At 43.2% G+C, this 20,542-nt stretch overlaps 1 protein-coding gene across 2 annotated transcripts in view; it reads left to right on the forward strand.

Annotated features, from left to right (window-relative positions):
- BCAP29 (B cell receptor associated protein 29) overlaps window positions 1-20,542 on the forward strand; it is a 143,370-nt gene that overhangs the window by 82,590 nt on the left and 40,238 nt on the right. For both annotated transcript variants that reach the window (XM_077264801.1, XM_077264802.1), the window contains exons 4-6: window positions 2,309-2,459; window positions 9,888-10,023; window positions 10,379-10,490. In XM_077264801.1, coding sequence (XP_077120916.1) covers window positions 2,309-2,459; window positions 9,888-10,023; window positions 10,379-10,490 — 399 coding nt within the window. The remainder of the gene's footprint in view (window positions 1-2,308; window positions 2,460-9,887; window positions 10,024-10,378; window positions 10,491-20,542) is intronic.

The raw sequence follows: 20,542 nt of genomic DNA on the forward strand, positions 1-20,542 counted from the left end.
CAGGGGAAGCCGCTTTAGGAAGACTCTGGAGTTTGTTTCTCTGCAGCTTCGCCGTTGTTCTTGAGGCGACTCTCATTCTATACGCCCAGTGAAAGTCCACTCCTAAATCCCATTGAGAATCTGTGCCAAGATTTGGATATTGCTGTTCAGACGCCTCTATCCAATCCCACTAAACTAAAGCTAGTTTGCAAAGAATGGGCAAAACTGATAGATGCACCAATAATTGCAACAAACGTTGGTTCTTCAAAGTATTGACTCATAGGGGCTGAAAACAAATGCACATCACAATGTTCAGATTTATATTTTTTAAATAATTAGAAAACCCTGAATTATTTCCTTAGACTTCTCAAATACTTGCCAATCTGTGTTGGTATGTCACATGAAATCCAAATAAAGGGCATAACATGAAAAAAATGTGGAAAAGTTCATGGAATATGACTACTTTTTTAAGGCACTGTGTTTCTGGTTTTTAATGTTTTCATTTTTACCTGTCTTGCTATCTAAAGATGATTGCCGAAAAAATATTTAGGAATGTTCTATAAATTAAAAATCCATTGCCACCCCGTTGTGCCTTGTGCAGTGTTTAATTTACTCCTAACCGTGCTGCATATGTTATGAAAAAAAGCTTTGATGTAGTCCTATGCTATTTACTAATGAGTATTGTTAGTCTGATGGGCCTTTATAGACCACTAGAAATAGGCCCGATGCTATTGCATTGGGAGTGTGGTGAAATGAACATCTGTGTATCCTTAGTGGTGTTAACAGGAGCAGTGGACATGTGTCTTTGGCTCAGCCAGCAGGCTGGGGGATTTGAATCCCACGCTGCTCATTGGCTCAGCCGGCGGGCGGCTCAGCCAATGAGCGGTGCCACACGGCTTTGGCGGGGGATTTTGAATCCTGCGCTAAAGCTGCACTGCACCGCTCATTGGCTGAGCCGCCCCCCGGCTGAGCCAATGAGCGGGGCAGGATTCAAATCCCCCGCCGGCTGAGCCAATGAGTGGTGCCGCGTGGGATTTGAATTCCCCGCCAAAGCTGCGCTGCCAGGGGCGGCTCAGCCAATCAGCGGCGCGGGATTCAAATCCCCCTCCAAGGCACGCGGCACCGCTCATTGGCTGAGCGGTGCCACTCGGCTTTGGCAGGGGATTTGAATCCCGTGCCGCTCATTGGCTCAGCTGGCGGCACGGGCGGCTTTGGTGGGGTATTTGTATCCCGCGCAGCACCGCAAATGAGCGGCGCTGGATTCAGATCCCCCGCCGGCTGAGCCAATGAGCGTTGTCGTGCGGGATTTGAATCCCCCGCCAAGCTGCTCGGCACCGCTCATTGGCTGAGTGGCGCGGGATTCAAAGCCGTGCGGCTCCGCTCCTTGGCTGAGCCACCCACCGGCTGAGGTTTGGCGGGGGGATTCAAATCCAGCTCGGCACCGATCAGCCGGCGGGGCGGGGGATTTGACTGAGCGGTGCCGTGCGGCTTGGGGGATATTAATCCCGGCTGCCATATCGGAATACCCATAACTTGGGTGTTCCAATATGGCGATCGGCGTAGTTCCAATGCGAGCAGCCGGGAGATGAGCAGCTGGCGCCACTCATGTCCCGGCTGCATCGCCGCTGATCTCCCGACGGAATAGCGTGCCATTTTTGTCACTTTTGGAGGCGCAGTTCATGGCCTTCCGGTGGAATGTGGGATAGCGACACAATAGGCCGGAAGCTGTGACAGAGCCGATTGGCAATTATATATTAGATGTTTGGCACCCCCTCTCTGCCTTGCAATGCCGCCGCACCACCACCACCTATAATTGACATGGCTAACCTCCTCCACGCAGCCGGGAAAGTGTCAGTTTAGCAAAGAACCCATGGCGGCTCAATACTTTTCTGGCTGTGTGGATGAAGTGGAACACTTTTTATACAGGGCTTATTAGCAATATATTAAAAGGCTGCATAACTTGGTGGCAATGGCTGTTACAGGGAACACTTGATGTCTGATAACTTTTAATTACATACATGTAAGGACTAAATCTTAAAATGTATAACTATTAATCCTATTGAAAGGAATTGTACAGCCAATACTTACTGCTCCAACTACAGCCAGTTTTTGGCAGAAATAATGACCCACTAGAGTCAGTGATTGGGTGCAGTGGTCACATGTCCTTGGCAGGACTTAATCGCTATGGCACGAAGTACACAGATTGGCAGCAGACTGGAAACCGAACGAAAAAAAACTAAAAAATTCTTCTGCTGTTACCACTTTTTATCTGCTTTGACTTTGGTGTTATTTTAAGTTTATTATTTGAATTATTTTCCTTCATTTACAGATGCTGTGAGAGAGGTCAGAAAGTATTCTACGACTCCGACAATGGATAAGTCAGCAAAGCTTTACTCTAATAACTATGATAATCTCCATATGAAGCTCTTTAGAGCCCAACGAAATCTTTATATCTCTGGGTTCTCCCTCTTTCTGTGGCTGTAAGTAAAAAGCAGTGTCTCTTCGCAATCCATAAGTGCTAGGATCCTAAGAGTGAGCTCATTTTCAACCTCCATTTAGGAATGGCATTAGCATTATTTGTATGAGGAAAAAAGGAAAGGAACAATGCATGTAGTCCTCACCCACTGAATGCTGCTATTCCAGGTTTAATTTCCATTTGTTGTAAATGACCAGCTTAAATAGTCCTCGAGTAGCTCCCATAATTGACCATGCATACCACATTGTATGCTTCAATTTGCATAAAAATTCTGTATATGAAAAGTTTTGTTTTCATTACTTAGAGGACGCGTCACCAGGTCATGTGATATCAAAGAAAAAAGGCAGGACCAGGTCACAGAAAAAAGGCAGGACCGGTCACCAGGTCACAGAAAAAAGGCAGGACCGGATAGACCAGGCCACAAAAAAAGGCAGGACCGGTCACCAGGTCACAGAAAAAAAGGCAGGACTGGAAAGACCAGGCCACAGAAAAGCAGGACCGGTCACCAGGTCACAGAAAAAAAGGCAGGACCGGATAGACCAGGCCACAGAAAAAAGGCAGGACCGGTCACCAGGTCACAGAAGAAAAGGCAGGACCGGATAGACCAGGCCACAGAAAAAAGGCAGGACCGGTCACCAGGTCACAGAAGAAAAGGCAGGACCGGATAGACCTGGCCACAGAAAAAAGGCAGGACTGGTCACAGGAAAAAAAAAAAAAAAAAGGCAGCATTACCCACACCAGGCCACAATACCGATTCGCTAACAAGGTACAGCAGACCCCATGATAAAGTCAAGGGCAGCATAGGTGCAAAATACTAATGGAGGAACCACTCACAAGCCTACCATTCATGGGGGGGTTGCTTAGTTTTATAAATGCACACAGATGAGATTTGCATAGGACGCCAGTCACACAGGTATGTGATGCAGTGTCTAGCTTACAGCCTATTGATGACACCCATACTATTAGATCAGGTGGGATGACTATATAAATGCACTCTGCACAGACAGGCACACCAATTAACCCATCCATCACTATAAAGGGACTAGCTGCATTCTGCCTAAAAATAAGAAAAATGTGAACTAAAAAAAAATGCCTAAAATGCATGAGGTATTGGTCTATATTTTGGCCAAAATAAGCAAACTGAGAACCCACGTCAAATGTCAACTTTGTCTTGCGAGTCCTTACACTAAGATCAAAACTTACTAGAAAAAGATGTAAATTAAATACACCAGGTCGTGTGACCAGTTTTTGCTCTTTTATTCCTGCTGCTCCTCCAAGTATTATTTATAATTTTTACAGTTTTAAAGCCAACACACGGTTCCACATATATTGTGTTTTTTTAATTTATTGCTGCTTTTTATAATCTTTAATAATGTGGTGTTACTGATGGCGTAATAATGCAGAGCAGGCTAAAGAAACGCTGCCATAGACTCCTAAGAGCAATGCCCCATTGGCGAAGACCATAACACTTGGTCTATGTTCCCATAATGAGCTTTTGGTGTGTTTTTTGACGCTGCAGAATTTCTGCACCATTTTCATACATTTTATTTAAATTGGGTGACATGCGGTTTTTCATTGCGTCTTTTTGTGTGCATTTTTGACTTTGTGGTTTTTGTCTCTTGTTGTTGTGTTATGCTTTAAATAAAAAGCTGCTTTGTTTTCGATACTTTATTTTCCTTTGATAAAACTTTATTGCTATATTTAGGGGGAATCTGTCACCCCCCGGGACATATATGACCTATTAATATGGGCATACAGGTCATAGAAATGTTACACTAGTCCTACCTGTATGCCTCATATTCATGGTCTTGTTGCTGGAAATGTTATATTCATTGTTTTTTGCAGGACAAGATGACATTTTCAGCTGTAACATTTTTATTTACATTTGTCTTTTTTATTGCGTTTTATTGCACTTTTTGTTCGGCGGTATGATGATAAAGCATCTTTTTGCCTCGGTTTTTATTTATTTTCTTACAGTGTTCACTGAAGGGGTTAACTAGTGGGGACAGCTTTATAGAGCAGGTCGTTACAAACACGGCGATACCAAAAAGGGTACTTTTGTTTGTTTTTGTATTTACATAAATATATTTATTGGAAATATTTTACTTTTTTTTCTTTATTGGGATTTTTTTCAAAAATATTTTTACACTTTCTAATATTTTTTTTTTTCTTTTTTACATTGTCCCACTATGGGACATTAATGTATTACATCAGGTCGCAGATTTGATGTTCTGCAGTGCAGAGTATCAGATCATCATCTTACAGGCAGGGAGGGAGGCGTCTCCGTTCCTGCTTTCTGCAGGCACTGGGAAGCCACCTTCCCTGCAGGACCCTTATGGACTCTGCGGCCATCTTGCAGCCGGGCATCTCCATGGAGACAATCAGGACAATGCGATTGCATCGAGTTGTCCTAATGGAAGCGCGCAGTCATCAGAGGTGTTAAATGCCCACGATCGGTGTTAACATTATTAGTATTAGTATTAGTACTGCTATTTGCGGGAACGCAGATCCCACAGAGCAGTACTAGTACGGCGCATGTCGGGAAGGGTTTAATATGGGGCATACAGTTAGCACTAGTGTAACAGTTCTATTACCTGTATACACATATTAATAGGTCATATATGTCCCTGGGGGTGACAGATTCCCTTTAAGTGCAAATGACATGCCTTTTTGATTCATTTCCTCCATGGAAATGGACTAAAAGCACTCTGAGGATTTTTCGCATCTAATGCAAGTGGGGAAAATTTGCAAAACGTAGCGTATCCCACAAGAGAAACTGACATGCTGCACATTTGAAACACGCGGAGTAAAAAAAGCACAGTGTTCATGAGATTTCCATAAATCCCATCCACTTTGCTAGAAGACGAAGACACTATGTTTTTGCCACAGCATTGATGTGCAGCATCAAAAACACACCAAAAGCTCATCATGGGATCGACCGCTGATACGGCAATAGTTAAGGGTACTTATTTCTCGATAGTACTTTTTAACAGCGCTGAGAAATAAGGGTATAACGCCCCCCCCAGCATCAGAAAATCTCAACCCCTCGGTAGCTGAGACCCCTGGAGTACATGATCAAGGCCGGTTTTACGGTCCACCGAACAACGGCAATCAGTCAAATTTACAATTAGTTTTTCTCTCCTCTGATATAATCGAACATATCAGAGAAGAGAGAGATGGGGTCCCACCAGCCCACCCCCTATATCTAGGCCATCCCTGGGCCCTCCTGATCTGGGCCCTCCACATCATTTTGCTGGAAAATTTGGGGGTGCATGTGTAGTGCGCCTGCCAAGATCTGCCGGCCGGTACCCGGTAACAATAGGAACTTTTTCCTATTGGTTCCTTTTGATCATGTGATAGTCTATCACAGCGATCAGAATAAAAAAAAGTACGGTAAATTAAACCCCTCTGTGTAATCAAAATGATAAAATAAAAAAACTGAATTTTTTTCCATTCTTTGCAGTTGGGTTTGGGGTTAGGGTTGGAGTTAGAAATTTATTATTTTTTTTTCTATCGTTAAAAAAAAAAAAAATGACGATATGACGGCTAGTGTTGAGTGCAAGTGCTCACTACTAGTGATGAGTGAGTATACTCGTTGCTCTGGTTTTCCCTAGCACGCTCGGGTGGTCTCCGAGTATTTATTAGTGCTCGGAGATTTAGTTTTCGTTGCTGCAGCTGCATGATTTACGGCTGCTAGACAGGCTGAATACATGTGTGGAATTTGATTATAATCTATCTATATAGATTTAGGGATGTGCCATTCCCCTGTACGTTACACAAAATTATTTTATATGCACTAATGTTTTGTTAGGGGTAATTTTCCAAATTGTCTCTTCATATTGGAAGAGAACTAGAACTCTAGTGCCACCTATTGGAAGTAGCAATCCTACAAGTCAGTGTCGACCCTTTAACGAGCCTTGTCACATGTGCTTGAATACATGAATTGCCTTTCTCCATGGTTTATGCCTGTGATGTAACACCATTGTTTTACTGGTGCACCTTTGGCTGAACTCAAATAGCTCTGTTTTCTGATTTGTGATATATTGATTCTGTTTTGATATATTATGCTATTAAAGTTATATATTTTTTAATATTTTGAATTGTTTGGTGGTTAATATGCTCCACATTTTTGTAGATAAATGTTGTTTGGGAGCTCCATAGGGTACATACTAGTCCTGGTTGGCAATCCCAGGATTTTGCTGTAGACTATGGTATCTGTATTTGAGATTGTGTTTAACATAAGGGGTATTGCCACATTCGAGTGTAAATTGTGTAGCAAATTATTGGGCCCCTTTCATCTATTACACCTTGTGAAAATAAAAAATCTAAGACTAAAACAATGTTAATATCAACATGTTCTCTACATCTCTAGATTAATCCATTTGAAGTTTAGTATGTTAAATCCATTTTTGTGGATGGGATCTGCTGTTCTAGCAACTCATGGCCTCTGCTGATTTTGACCTTGCATCTGCAATCTATTCTAGCAAAATCTGTATTGCAATAGGGTGCCCTTGAGATTTGCGGTGTGCCCAAACAGCAGGGCAACACGGTGGCTCAGTGGTTAGCACTGTAGCCTTGCAGCGCTGGAGTCCTGGGTTCTAATCCCACCTTGGACAACATCTGCAAGGAGTTTGTATGTTCTCTCCGTGTTTGCGTGGGTTTCCTCCGGGTACTCCGGTTTCCTCCCACATTCCAAAGACATACTGATAGGGAATGTAGATTGTGAGCCCCATCGGGGACAGTGATGATAATGTGTGCGAGAACTGTAAAGCGCTGCAGAATGTTAGTTCTATATAAAAATAAAAGATTAACAGTAGTTACTAACTACAAATAATTTATTGGCATACTCAGGAGAAACTGTTACCAGTATTGGGGCCCTGTTTCTCTTATTTTTCATTTTCACCAGATGTAACTTGAGGTAAAGCAATATATAGTGTTAAAAAGTCATTTTCCATTTTTGTCGCTAACTACTATAAAATTCTATGATTCAAAATGCTCACTACACCCTTAGGCCATGTTCACACTAGCAGTATTTGGTCAGTATTTTTCATTGGTATTTGTAAGCCAAAACCAGGAGTGAGTGAGAAGTACAGAAGTGGTGTGTGTGCATATGTTTCTATTATACTTTTCTTCTGATTGTGCCACTCCTGGTTTTGGCTTACAAATACTGATGTGAAATACTGACCAAATGCTGCTAGTGTGAGCTTAGACTTAGATGAATTACCGTATTTTTCGGACTATAGGATGCACCGGACTATAAGGCGCACCCAGGTTTTAGAGGTGGACAATAGGGAGAAAAATATTTGAAGCAAAAAATATGTGGTAAAATATTTAATAACATAAATAACATACTATTATATGTGGTGTTATTATATATAATAGTATGTTATTATGTTGGAAGCTGCGGGACCAGTGTGGTGTCTGTGAAGTACGATATGAAGACGCTGGAGGGTGAGTATAAGGGCTCATTTCCACATGCGAGGCACACGTCCGTATCTCGCATGTGGAAACCAAGCTCTGGCGCCGGCACTTTGGAGCGGAGCTGTGCAGCTCCATGTGTTCCTATGCGGCCGCATGCTCCGCTCTGGAGTGCAGGCTCCACAGCTTGGTTTCCACATGCGAGATACGGACGTGTGCCTCGAATGTGGAAATGAGCCCTAAGAATGGGTGCACAGGGCTTATAGTGAAAGCACCACTCCAGCACTGCAAAATAACACTGGAGTGCTGCTTTAAAATCCCATGGGAGAACTATAACTCCCAGCATGTCCTGCAGATCCTATGACATGCTGGGAGTTATAGTTCACCAAAGGAGTGGCAGAGTGCTTTATTGTGTTTTGTAAAGACTGACCTCTTAATTGTGGCAGCCAGCCACACTGTGGTGAGGTAAAAGCTGGAGCATCCCATGGCTGCGCACACACAGCGCAGGACATGAGGAAGCTGCAGATTCTAGGTGGGAGTCTGAAGGACCTGTGATGATGTCAGAAGAGGGAGGGCTCTGAGCTGCCATGTGATGCTCCAGCCCGCCCACTTCTGACATCACACAGGTCCTCCTGCACACAGCTCAGTGTCCAGCACAGGCAGGTATGCAGCAATCTCCTGGCCCCTGCTGCTGCTGCCTCCTCCCCCGGACACACAGATTCTCCCCGGAATCAGTGCTGGGGAAACTGTGTGTCGCTGCTTAAGTGCAGTATTCATTTGCTGCTCCCTGCTTACCGCTCAGCTGATCGGTGGGCGGGGAGCCGCTAATGAATATTCACTGCACTTAATCAGCGGGGCCATGTGGTTTCCACAGCAGCTGATTCCGGGCAGTGGGGACATCCTGAAGTGGGATAACAGTGCGATCCCACTCCCTGCTGCCCCCCTCCCCACATGCTATATCCGTACTATAAGACGCACCCACACTTTCCTCCCAAATTTGGAGGAAAAAAAGTGCGTCTTATAGTCGGAAAAATACGGTACTTGAGAGATGTCGTTTTCCTGGGAGGTGCACCCAAACACTAGTTTCTGGCCATATATGCAGTATCTGTGTACTCGAGAAATTGTGCAACAAATTATGGGGTTTATTTAGTCCCGTTACCCTTGTGAAAATGAGAAATTAGGGAAAAAAGTGCTAAAAGTAAATTTCAGATGTTTTAAAAAATGAATGCACATCCTATCAACCTAAATTTACCAATAACCTAAATTACAATATATCATGATAAAAACAGTATCTGAATTTCTGAGATATGTTGAAGAGTTATTGCCACATTAGTCTATGCCTGATGAAGACACCTGAGTAGTCTCGAAAGCTTGCAATTTGTTACCATCTTCTCAGCCATTAAAAGGTATCAACCACTGAGGACTGTCAATTCTAAATATTTTTGTGCCACATAGTGTGTCAGATTTTTTCAAACTTTGGCCTGGTAAAAAAAAAAAAGTGAAAACAGGATTCGGCTGGAAGTACATTGGAAAATTAAAGAAAAAAGAAAATGCTTTCGCTCCACGCTTTGCCATACTATTTCTAAATACTGAAAATCCATGTCTACACGATCAGGAGTAGGAGTGCCGTTACCATTCATAGTTTTGCTCTTACAGTGGAGATCAGAGAAAGTTATGATCCCTGGTGTTTAAAGAGGTTTTCCACTACTTTTACATTGATGCCGGACCCCGGCTGATCAGACCTTATTGACCTATCCTAATAGGGCATCAATGTAAAAATAGTGGACAACCTCTTTAATTCCTATGCTGTAATCAGTCCTGAGATCAGACTAAACAAAGGGGCATACTCTTTTGCATACAGTGGATTCTATTTCTATGTATATGTTTTATAGGCAGAGAACTCAGGGACTGATTCCGACTGTCTTTTTCAGTATTAGAAGCTGGGCGGAAATTTTTTGTGTAGGAAATGGTATTGAATGTTATATGATCCTGTTGTCCTCCACCTATTTTACAGTGTTTTGAGAAGGGTAACTAATCTTATAGTGCAGTTGGCCTCAGAGACAGAATCCAGTGGTGCGCTGAAGGCCCAAGTGGAAAAAAACAACGAAGCTGCAAAAAAGTATATGGAGGACAATGAATATCTGAAAAAGGTAAAATGGCTTTTAAGATAAATAGTGTAATTGTGCTGCCATCAGAGCCAGGCAGAGAAGACCAAATCTAAGTCTTCCTTGCATGGTTGGATGTATGAGAAGACCTTGCATGTTAAACTTTGCAGGCTAGCTCCAATAGATCTCACATTTTGTTAATTGAAACTTTTTGAGTTTCCTTACAAATAAAGAAAGTCAAAAAATTAAAGAAACACTCCCATCAAAGTTTTTTTTTATCCTATTAATATATTGCAGTCATCATATTATATAGCACAGTGTACTTACAATTGCTCATTTTGCCTTCCCACCCAGCTAATTCTTTTTCATTTAGTAAAAATGTGCATCTTTTATTTTGAAGGTTTTGGATTCAAGTAAAGTCAGTGACAATGATCAGAAAATCAAAAGAGAGAATGAAACATTGAAGAATGAAATTGAAATGGGAAAAGCAGAACTGCAGAGAATGGCAGAATGTGAGTATTGTTGGAGCTTAATTTGTCATAATATACCGTTTTATCCATTGAAATTCTTATTAATAGTCATGCCTTGCACATCTTTTACTGTTATTCTCACTGAAAGCAAAATATACCGTATTTTCCGGATTATAAGGCGCACCGGATTATAAGGCGCACTTTCTATGAGCGCCTTATAAGCAATCTTGTTTCATATATAAGGCGCACTGGATTATAAGGCGCAGCACATTACCGTTAAATAAACCATTGCTCAGACTGCAAGTCAAGATTTATTACACTTTTTAACAATAACTTGAAACTGGTTCAGCTGTAATTGCAAATCAAAACGTTTACCGTACTTTTTCAGTTCATTCCTCCACCAGAAATCCATCAAATCCATCATCTTCAGTGTCGGAGTTGAACAGTTGGGCGATTTCGGAATCAAGCATGGGGTCCTCCTCTTCATTATCCGAGTCGGTCTCGCTGCTGCTGCTAGGCTCTTCAGTGGTGATTCCAGCCTTCCTGAAAGCTCGGATGACACTGGAGACTGATACATTCTTCCAGGCATCCACGATCCACTGGCACATAGTGGCATAACTCGCACGGCGTTGCCTCCCTGTGTTGGTGAATGTGTGGTCACCTTCTGTCATCCAATGCTCCCATGCAGCTCGCAATTTAACTTTAAATGACCTGTTGATGCTGATATCTAGCGGCTGGAGCACTTTGGTTAATCCACCAGGGATGACAGCAAGCTCCGAATTAGTTTTCTTCACTTGGGCTTTGACAGTATCGGTCACGTGGGCGCGCATCGAGTCACAGACCAATAGGGATGGGGATTTGTGAAAAAAGCCACCCGGTCTCTTGACGTAGACCTCCCTCAGCCACTCACTCATCTTCTCCTCATCCATCCAGCCCTTTGGGTTAGCCTTAATGATGACACCAGCAGGAAAATTTTCTTTAGGCAAAGTCTTCCTCTTGAAAATTACCATGGGTGGTAGTTTCTGGCCATTAGCCTGACAAGCGAGAACTACAGTGAAAGATGACTTCTCATTTCCTGTGGTACGTATAGATATTGTACTGGTCCCTGTTTTCTCAACAGTACGGTTTACGGGGATATCGAAAGTGAGGGGAACCTCATCCATGTTAATAATGTGTTCTGGCTGGATATTCTTTTCATTTATCTTGGTTATGCAGTAGGTGCGGAAAATGGCCAGCTTCTCTTCATAATCCTTTGGTAATTGCTGGCACACAGTAGTTCTGGTGCGAATGGAGAGATGACGCCTTTTCATGAAACGAAAGCACCATGAAGGACCTCCTCGAAAGTCCTTGATCTCCATGTCACGTGCTAAAGCAGTGGCTTTGAGTCGAATAGAGACAGTGGAGACGCTTCTACCTGCGTTTCTCTGTTCCATAACCCACTGTTCTATTTTGTCCTCCAACTGTGGCCACCTTGCTTTGTTTCCTCGGAAACACAGTTTGGTCTTCTTTACTTGGCGGAGGGCATCTTCTTGTTTTCTCCACTTACGCACCATGGATTCATTAATGTTGAATTCTCTTGCAGCTGCCCTATTTCCATGCTCTACTGCATAACTTATAGCTTTAAGCTTGAAACCTGCATCATAAGCATGTCTCTTAACAGGAGGCATTTTTTGGGGTAGTGGGTATAGTTAACGCTAAAGCACAGATATATTGCAAGGATCCTGCGCACAGAGCTGTAAGTATCACTCAGGGTGGCTCCTGACTACGGTGGCCGTAATGCTCAATCCATTTATGGATACTGTAAAAACCCAAGTGAAGAACCCTGACGAAGAGGTGCGTCCCACCTCGAAACGCGTTGGTTGAATCTGACCCTTCGCTGCTTCCGTAGCTAGTGACGTCACTGCCAGGTCGAGCGGCCGACTGATATCGGCCACCGTCCTGTTTCTTGCGTGCATCCAGTGTCGCTACCGGCCGGGGCGCCACTGGCTCTGCACTGCCCACACCTCCTCCGTCCTACCCGCTGATCCGGAGCGGCGCAGCAACCCTGCACGCCGGTCACATCCACCCTGCGGCCAAAGCATCTCTTCCGCCCCACCTGCTGTATAGGAACGTCACGGGACCCCTGCACGCCAGCCTCATCAACCCTGCGGCTGAAGTAGGTAATCCTCTACCCTTAAGCAGGTAGATGTGAGTAAATATTAATACTGTTGGAGCTAGATTGTGCTGTGGAACCAGGTGCCAATTAGGGGCGTAATATAAGCGTGCACTTTATTTGTACTTTCACTTTCACTTCGGGCCCGCAGCCAGTTGGTCTTATATATACCAATAGGGTATTCATGCACTAGTAGCCTCCTTAGTGGGGCGGTTATAGCGCGGTATTTTTTTGTGTTTGTCCAAGTGAAGAATAAATTCATAGGCGCACGGGGGGGAGGAGCATGGTGGTGCTGTGGTATGCCGCCGCCGACCCCTGCCGCCCACGATAGAGGTAAAGGATCCTGTATGAACCTCTCTCTTTACTGTTTGGTTCATATATAAGGCGCACCGGATTATAAGGCGCACTTTCTATTTCTGAGAAATTCTCAACATTTTATGTGCGCCTTATAATCCGGAAAATACGGTAAACCTACAATACATAAAAGAAAGTTGTAATAAGAAAATAACTTAATGTTTAAATATGTTTTTGTTACATTTTTTGATTGTTTTTAAATTTTTAGACTAATACTTCCTATCATGAATAGATGACTTTTCAGCAGTTTTGTTATCTTCAGCTACCGAATTTCAATGACAAGTATCACCTCTATTTTTCAATAAATAACATAGTATTAACTATTTACAATAGACAGTGGTGATAACTACCCTCCTTTCCTTCCTTTTGCAAAGACCTATGTCCCACATGCTTGGCAAAGTCTCCTACAGAAAGTAATTGATTTATAGGCCATACTGGACTGGCAGTGTCCAATGACAACCTGTACAAAACAAGATGTGTGTGTCAGGATTACTTGTCAGGATCTTGTGTTCTAAGGGTATGCTCCCACGGTCAGGAAATGCGGGCTGGACACTGAGTACATCTGCAGCGTCCAACCCACAGCGGCCAGATGTTACAGCATAGTGAATGGGATTTGAAGAAACCCATCTCCACTATGTGTGCACAGACGCCTCCGGCTTCCCTGTGGAGACCGACATGCAGCGCGTCTTTCCAGACCGCAGCATGTCAATTTCCCGTCCAATGTATAGGACGCGGTGATTCCGCACGGTTCAATGAACACATACGGAGTCACCTGCGTTCAAAAGTCGACAGCGCTTTGGAAGGAGCCGACATGTGCTGCGTCCAAAGTGGTGCCGGTTCTTGACCATGGGAACATACCCTGATAGCAGTTGTTGCCATCAAGGATTTTAAAGGGAATCTGACCTATTAATATGGGCATACAGGTAGTAGAAATTTTACACTAGTCCTACCTGTATGCCTCATATTAACCCCTTTCCGACATAGTCAGTAATAATACATCCATGCATCCTGGTACTTATTGACACGGGAGGATTTATTATGTCCACACGATCGTGCACATAATTCTGACAGCTGACACCCGACACTTAGTGCCAGGAGCACTTCTGCACTGCTCCAGGCACTTTAACCCCCTAAATTCTTAGATCGAACGTGATTGCAGTATTCATGGCGCATGCAGAGGGATGACAGCCCCTCTGCCCTTGGATCGGAGATCCTGCGGAGACACGTGGGATCCCTATAGCCGCCACGGTGAATCAATGTCGTCATGATGACATCCGGGTCACCAGCGCTAGTAAAGTTGCTAGATCACCTTTATCTGTCAGTACAGAGCTGACAGTTTGCATAGCACTAGGGATGCTGCTGCATTCCCATGCTATACAAGCGATCAGCCTGCAAAAAATGATAGTCCCATGGTGGGACACAGTAAAAAAAAAAAAGTAAAAAAAAAGTAAAATTTCTTTTAACTGTGAAAATAATTTTTTAAAAATAGTAAATATCAAGATATTGTACCCATAAATACATTTGTATGAAACAAATAAACAAAAAAGTACACACATTTGGTATCTCCGTGTCTGGAATGATTTAACCTATAAAACTGTCCTACTAGTTAACCCCTTTAGTTAACACCATAAAACGAATAAAAAACAAAGCAAAAAACAATGCTTTATCATACCGCTGAACAAAAAGTAGAATCATCAAGAAGGGTATAAATAAACATGGTACCGCTGAAAATGTCATCTTGTCCCGCAAAAAAACAAGCCACTATGCAGCTCCATCAGCAGAAAAATTAACCCCTTCCCGACCTTTGACGCAGCGTATGCGTCATGAAAACCTGTGCCAATCTGACCTGTGACGCAGCATATGCGTCATGGTCGGATCGCGTCCCTGCAGGCCGGGTGAAAGGGTTAACTCCAATTTCACCCGACATGCAGGGACAGGGGGAGTGGTACTACAGCCCGGTTGGGGTGGCTTCGCCCCCCCCCATGGCTATGATCGCTCTGATTGGCTGTTGAAAGTGAAACAGCCAATCAGAGCGGCAAATCAGAGCAATCTTTCACCTATGAAAATTGGTGAAATATTACAATCCAGCCATGGCCGATGCTGCAATAGCATCGGCCATGGCTGGAGACCCCGATCTGGCCCCCCCACGACTGATAGCGGCGATCTGCAGCCGCCGTCAGTGTTCCGTACCCCTCCGTCCTGTCCTAAGCGCCTTCCTCTCCCCTCCGACCCTCCCCCGTCCGCCCCCCCGCTGTCCGATCACCCCCCCCATACTTACCTAGTCCCGGTGTCCCTCCCGGTGTCCTCGGTCTTCTCGCATGGGCGCCGCCATCTTGGAAAATAGCGGGCGCATGCGCAGTGCGCCCGCCGAATCGGCCGGCAGATTCGTTCCCTGTACAGTTTGATCGCTGTGATAGGTTCTATCACAGCGATCAAAATAAAAAAATAGTAAATAAACCCCCCACTTTATCACCCCCATAGGTAGGGACAATAATAAAATACAGAAAATATATTTATTTTTGTTTTTCCATTAGGGGTAGGGGTAGGGTTAGGGTTGCACTTAGGGTTAGGGTTGCACTTAGGGTTAGGGTTGCACTTAGGGTTAGGGTTGCACTTAGGGTTAGGGTTGCACTTAGGGTTAGGGTTGCACTTAGGGCTAGGGTTGCACTTAGGGCTAGGGTTGCACTTAGGGCTAGGGTTGCACTTAGGGCTAGGGTTGCACTTAATTAGGGTTAGAATTAGGGTTAGGGTTAGAATTAGGGTTGCAATTAGGGTTAGGGTTACAATTAGGGTTAGAATTAGGGCTATGGTTGGAATTAGGGTTAGAATTAGGCTATGTGCACACGATGCGGATTTGGCTGCGGATCCGCAGCGGATTGGTCGCTGCGGATTCGTAGCAGTTTTCCATCACGTTTACAGTACCACGTAAACCTATGGAAAACCAAATCCGCTGTGCCCATGGTGCGGAAAATACAGCGCGGAAACGCTGCTTTGTATTTTCCGCAGCATGTCAATTCTTTGTGCGGATTCCGCAGCGTTTTACACCTGCTCCATAATGGGAATCCACAGGTGAAATCCACACAAAAAACACTGGAAATCCGCGGTAAATCCGCAGGTAAAGCGCAGTGCGTTTTACCTGCAGATTTTTCAAAAACGGTGTGGAAAAATCCGCACACAAATCCGCAACGTGGGCACATAGCCTTAGGGTTAGGGTTGGAATTAGGGTTAAGACTAGGGTTAGGGTTGTGTTGGGGTTAGGGTTGTGGTTAGGGTTGGGATTAGGGTTAGGGGTATGTTTACGCACATCAGGGGGTCTCCAAACGCGACATGGCGCCACGATTGATTCCAGCCAATCTTGCGTTGAAAAAGTCAAATGGTGCTCTCTCCCTTCCGAGCCCCGACGTGTGCCCAAACAGTGGTTTACCCCCACATATGGGGTACCAGCGTACTCAGGAGAAACTGGACAACAACTTTTGGGGTCCAATTTCTCCTGTAACCCTTGGGAAAATAAAAAATTGTGGGCTAAAAAATTATTTTTGAGGAAAGAAAAATGATTTTTTTATTTTCACAGCTCTGCGTTATAAACTTCTGTGAAGCACTTGGGGGTTCAAAGTGCTCACCACACATCTAGATAAGTTCCTTTGGGGGGTCTAGTTTCCAAAATGGGGTCACTTGTGGGAGGTTTCTACTGTTTAGGCACATCAGGGGCTCTGCAAACGCAACGTGGCGCCCGCAGAGCATTCCATCAAAGTCTGCATTTCAAAACGTCACTACTTCACTTCCGAACCCCGGCATGTGCCCAAACAGTGGTTTACCCCCACATATGGGGTATCAGCGTACTCAGGAGAAACTGGACAACAACGTTTGGGGTCCAATTTCTCCTGCTACCCTTGGGAAAATAAAAAATTGCGGGCTAAAAAATCATTTTTGAGAAAAGAAAAATTATTTTTTATTTTCATGGCTCTGCTTTATAAACTTCTGTGAAGCACTTGGGGGTTTAAAGTGCTCACCACACATCTAGATTAGTTCCTTGGGAGGTCTAGTTTCCAAAATGGGGTCACTTGTGGGGGAGCTCCAGTGTTTAGGCACACAGGGGCTCTCCAAACGCGACATGGTGTCCGCTAACGATTGGAGCTAATTTTCCATTCAAAAAGTCAAATGGCGCGCCTTCCCTTCCGAGCCTTGCCATGCGCCCAAACAGTGGTTTACCCCCACATTTGAGGTATCGGCGTACTCAGGAGAAATTGCCCAACAAATTTTAGGATCCATTTTATCCTGTTGCCCATGTGACAATCAAAAAATTGAGGCTAAAATAAATTTTTTGTGAAAAAAAAAAGTACTTTTTCATTTTTACGGATCAATTTGTGAAGCACCTGAGGGTTTAAAGTGCTCACTATGCATCTAGATAAGTTCATTGGGGGGTCTAGTTTCCAAAATGGGGTCACTTGTGGAGGAGCTCCAATGTTTAGGCACACAGGGGCTCTCCAAACACGACATGGTGTCCGCTAACGATGGAGATAATTTTTCATTCAAAAAGTCAAATGGCGCTCCTTCCCTTCCGAGCCTTACCATGTGCCCAAACAGTGGTTTACCCCCACATATGAGGTATCAGCGTACTCAGGACAAATTGGACAACAACTTTCGTGGTCCAGTTTCTCCTTTTACCCTTGGGAAAATAAAAAAAATTGTTGCTAAAAGATCATTTTTGTGACTAAAAAGTTAAATGTTCATTTTTTCCTTCCATGTTGCTTCTGCTGCTGTGAAACACCTGAAGGGTTAATAAACTTCTTGAATGTGGTTTTGAGCACCTTGAGGGGTGCAGTTTTTAGAATGGTGTCACTTTTGGGTATTTTCAGCCATATAGAACCCTCAAACTAACTTCAAATGTGAGGTGGTCCCTAAAAGAAAATGGTTTGGAAATTTTGTTGTAAAAATTAGAAATCACTAATCAAATTTTAACCCTTATAACTTCCTAGCAAAAAAAAAAAATTTGTTTCCAAAATTGTGCTGATGTAAAGTAGACATGTGGGAAATGTTATTTATTAACTATTTTGTGTCACATAACTCTCTGGTTTAACAGAATAAAAATTCAAAATGTGAAAATTGGGAAATTTTCAAAATTTTCGCCAAATTTCCATTTTTTTCACAAATAAACGCAGAAATTATCGACCTAAATTTACCACTAAAATGAAGCCCAATATGTCACAAAAAAACGTTCTCAGAATCGCTAGGATCCGTTGAAGCGTTCCTGAGTTATTACCTCATAAAGGGACACTGGTCAGAATTGCAAAAAATGGCCAGGTCATTAAGGTCAAAATAGGCTGGGTCATGAAGGGGTTAAAGTTATATATCTCACAATAAAGTGATGCAAAATAATTATTTTTTCTATAAAATAGTTTTTGTGTAAAAGCGACAAAGTATAAAAAAAAGATATCAATGTTGTATCTCTATAATCGTACTGACCCGAAGAATAAAGTTGCCTAATCACTTATACCTAAAGAGGAACGGCGTAGAAATAAATAAAACCAATTCTTCACCATCTGTTGTTTTTTTTTTTTTCCTTCTGCTTTCCGAGGATCTCAGTAAGGCTCGGTACACCTTTATCCTGCGCTGAGCGCTTACGCTGTGGTTTCTGTGTAAATCTCTTAAATACGGAAGATTCCCTATAATGAGGTAGATGGGGGTACTGTGGACGCCGTCTGACCTGTGATACGGTGGTGTCCGTCTCTTTAGGATTGCATAAAAGTGCCGACAGTCACAGTTGTGTGTAATTCTGAAAAGTACACCACTGAACAGAGGCCAGACTGAGTCCAGAGTAAATCTGCTGCCTCATTCTAGTGAATGAATCCCTCGGGGTTTCATCTGAATCACCTCACTCAACAATTTAGATGGAATCCCCTAAGTAAGTGTTCAGCGTAGAGCGCCGGATAACTGATCCAAAACATTATGTAAAATGTTCCCAATAAAAGCTTGAACTCAATCCACAAAAAAACAAGTCCCCACTCAGGTCTGTCATCTGTTAACGGAAATATAGGGGGCTTCCACGTTACTGGTAGTACAAAGGTTCTGGAAAAGCAAAATGGCTCCTGACCCCCCAAAACAAATTCAGCAAATTCTCCGCTCCCAAATCCAAATGCCCCCCTCCCTTCTGAGCCCCACAGTGTACCTAAACCACATATAGTGTCCAGATGTTTGTCATTTCTGAAGCGATGAGAGCCCACCTAACTTACGGGTGCATTCCTCCAGTAGCACGAGCTGGGCATAACATACTGGTCACTACAGTATATTTGTCACTACAACAACAGTTTGAAATTTTCACTCTGCAACATTCATTGCTGCTTGTTTCTGGAAAACACCCATGGAGTCAAGATCCTCACTACACCTGTAGATAAATTCCCAAAGGGGTATAATTTTCAAAATGGGGTCACTTGAGGGGGATTCTGCTTTTCTAGCAATTAGGGGCACTGTATATGGAGTCCGCAAACTGTTCTAGGAAAATGTGATCTTTGTACTGTGCCTCGAAAGTAGTATTCCCCCACATAAGGGGTACCAGCGTACTCAGGAGAATTTGCTCAAAAAATTGTATGGTGCAATTTCTCCTGTTACACTTGCGAAAATGCTAAATTTTAGGCTAAAATAACATTTTTGTGGGGAAAATATTTTTCATTTTTGTAAATGATTTAGTTATTTTCGGCACAACGTTATAAACGTCTGTGAAGCACCTGGGGGTTCAAGGAGCTCACCACACCTCTAAATACATTCTTTGAGTTGTCTAGTTTCCAAACTAGTGTCATTTATGGGGGTTAGACACTGTTTAGGCACATCACAGGCTCTCCAAACGTGACATGGCGTCCGCCAATTGTTCCAGCAAATTTTGCATTCAAAAAGTCAAATGGCGCTCCTTCCGAACTCTGCTGTGCGCTCAAACAGTGGTTTTCTCCCTTATATGGGGTATCGGCATGCTCAGACAAATTACACACCAAATTTTGAGAGCCATTTTTACCCTTGTCAAAATGTAGAAATTTTGATCTGAAGCTAATTTTTGTGAGGTCACTTGTGGAGGGTTTCCACTGTTTAGGCACATCAAGGGCTCTCTGCTCTCCAAATCGGACATGGTGTCCGCTTTTGATTCCAGCCATTTTTGCGTTCAAATTTTTTTCCTTACATATTTCAAAAATTCATGTGAAGCACCTGAAGGGTTAATAAACTTCTTGAATATGGTTTTGAGCACATTGAGGGGTGCAGTTTTTAAGAATGATGTCACTTTTGGGTATTTTCTGCCATATAAACCCCTCAAAGTGACTTCAAATGTGATGTGGTCCCTAAAAAAAAAAAAAAAAAAAAAAAAATGGTTTTGTAATTTTTGATGGAAAAATGAAAATCGCTGGTCAACTTTTAACCCTTATAACCTCTTAAAAAAATTGTGCTGATTGTGCTCTGATAAGTGCATGAAATTACAAAGTTTAAAAATTGCTAAATTTTTGCCAAATTTAAATTTTATTTTTTTTCACAAACGCAAGTCATATCAAAGAAATTTTACCACTATCATGAAGTACAATATGTCAAGAAGAAACCTCAGAATCACCGG

This window comes from Ranitomeya variabilis, chromosome 5, assembly GCF_051348905.1.
Source record: "Ranitomeya variabilis isolate aRanVar5 chromosome 5, aRanVar5.hap1, whole genome shotgun sequence".
NCBI classification, from domain to species: Eukaryota; Metazoa; Chordata; class Amphibia; order Anura; family Dendrobatidae; genus Ranitomeya; species Ranitomeya variabilis.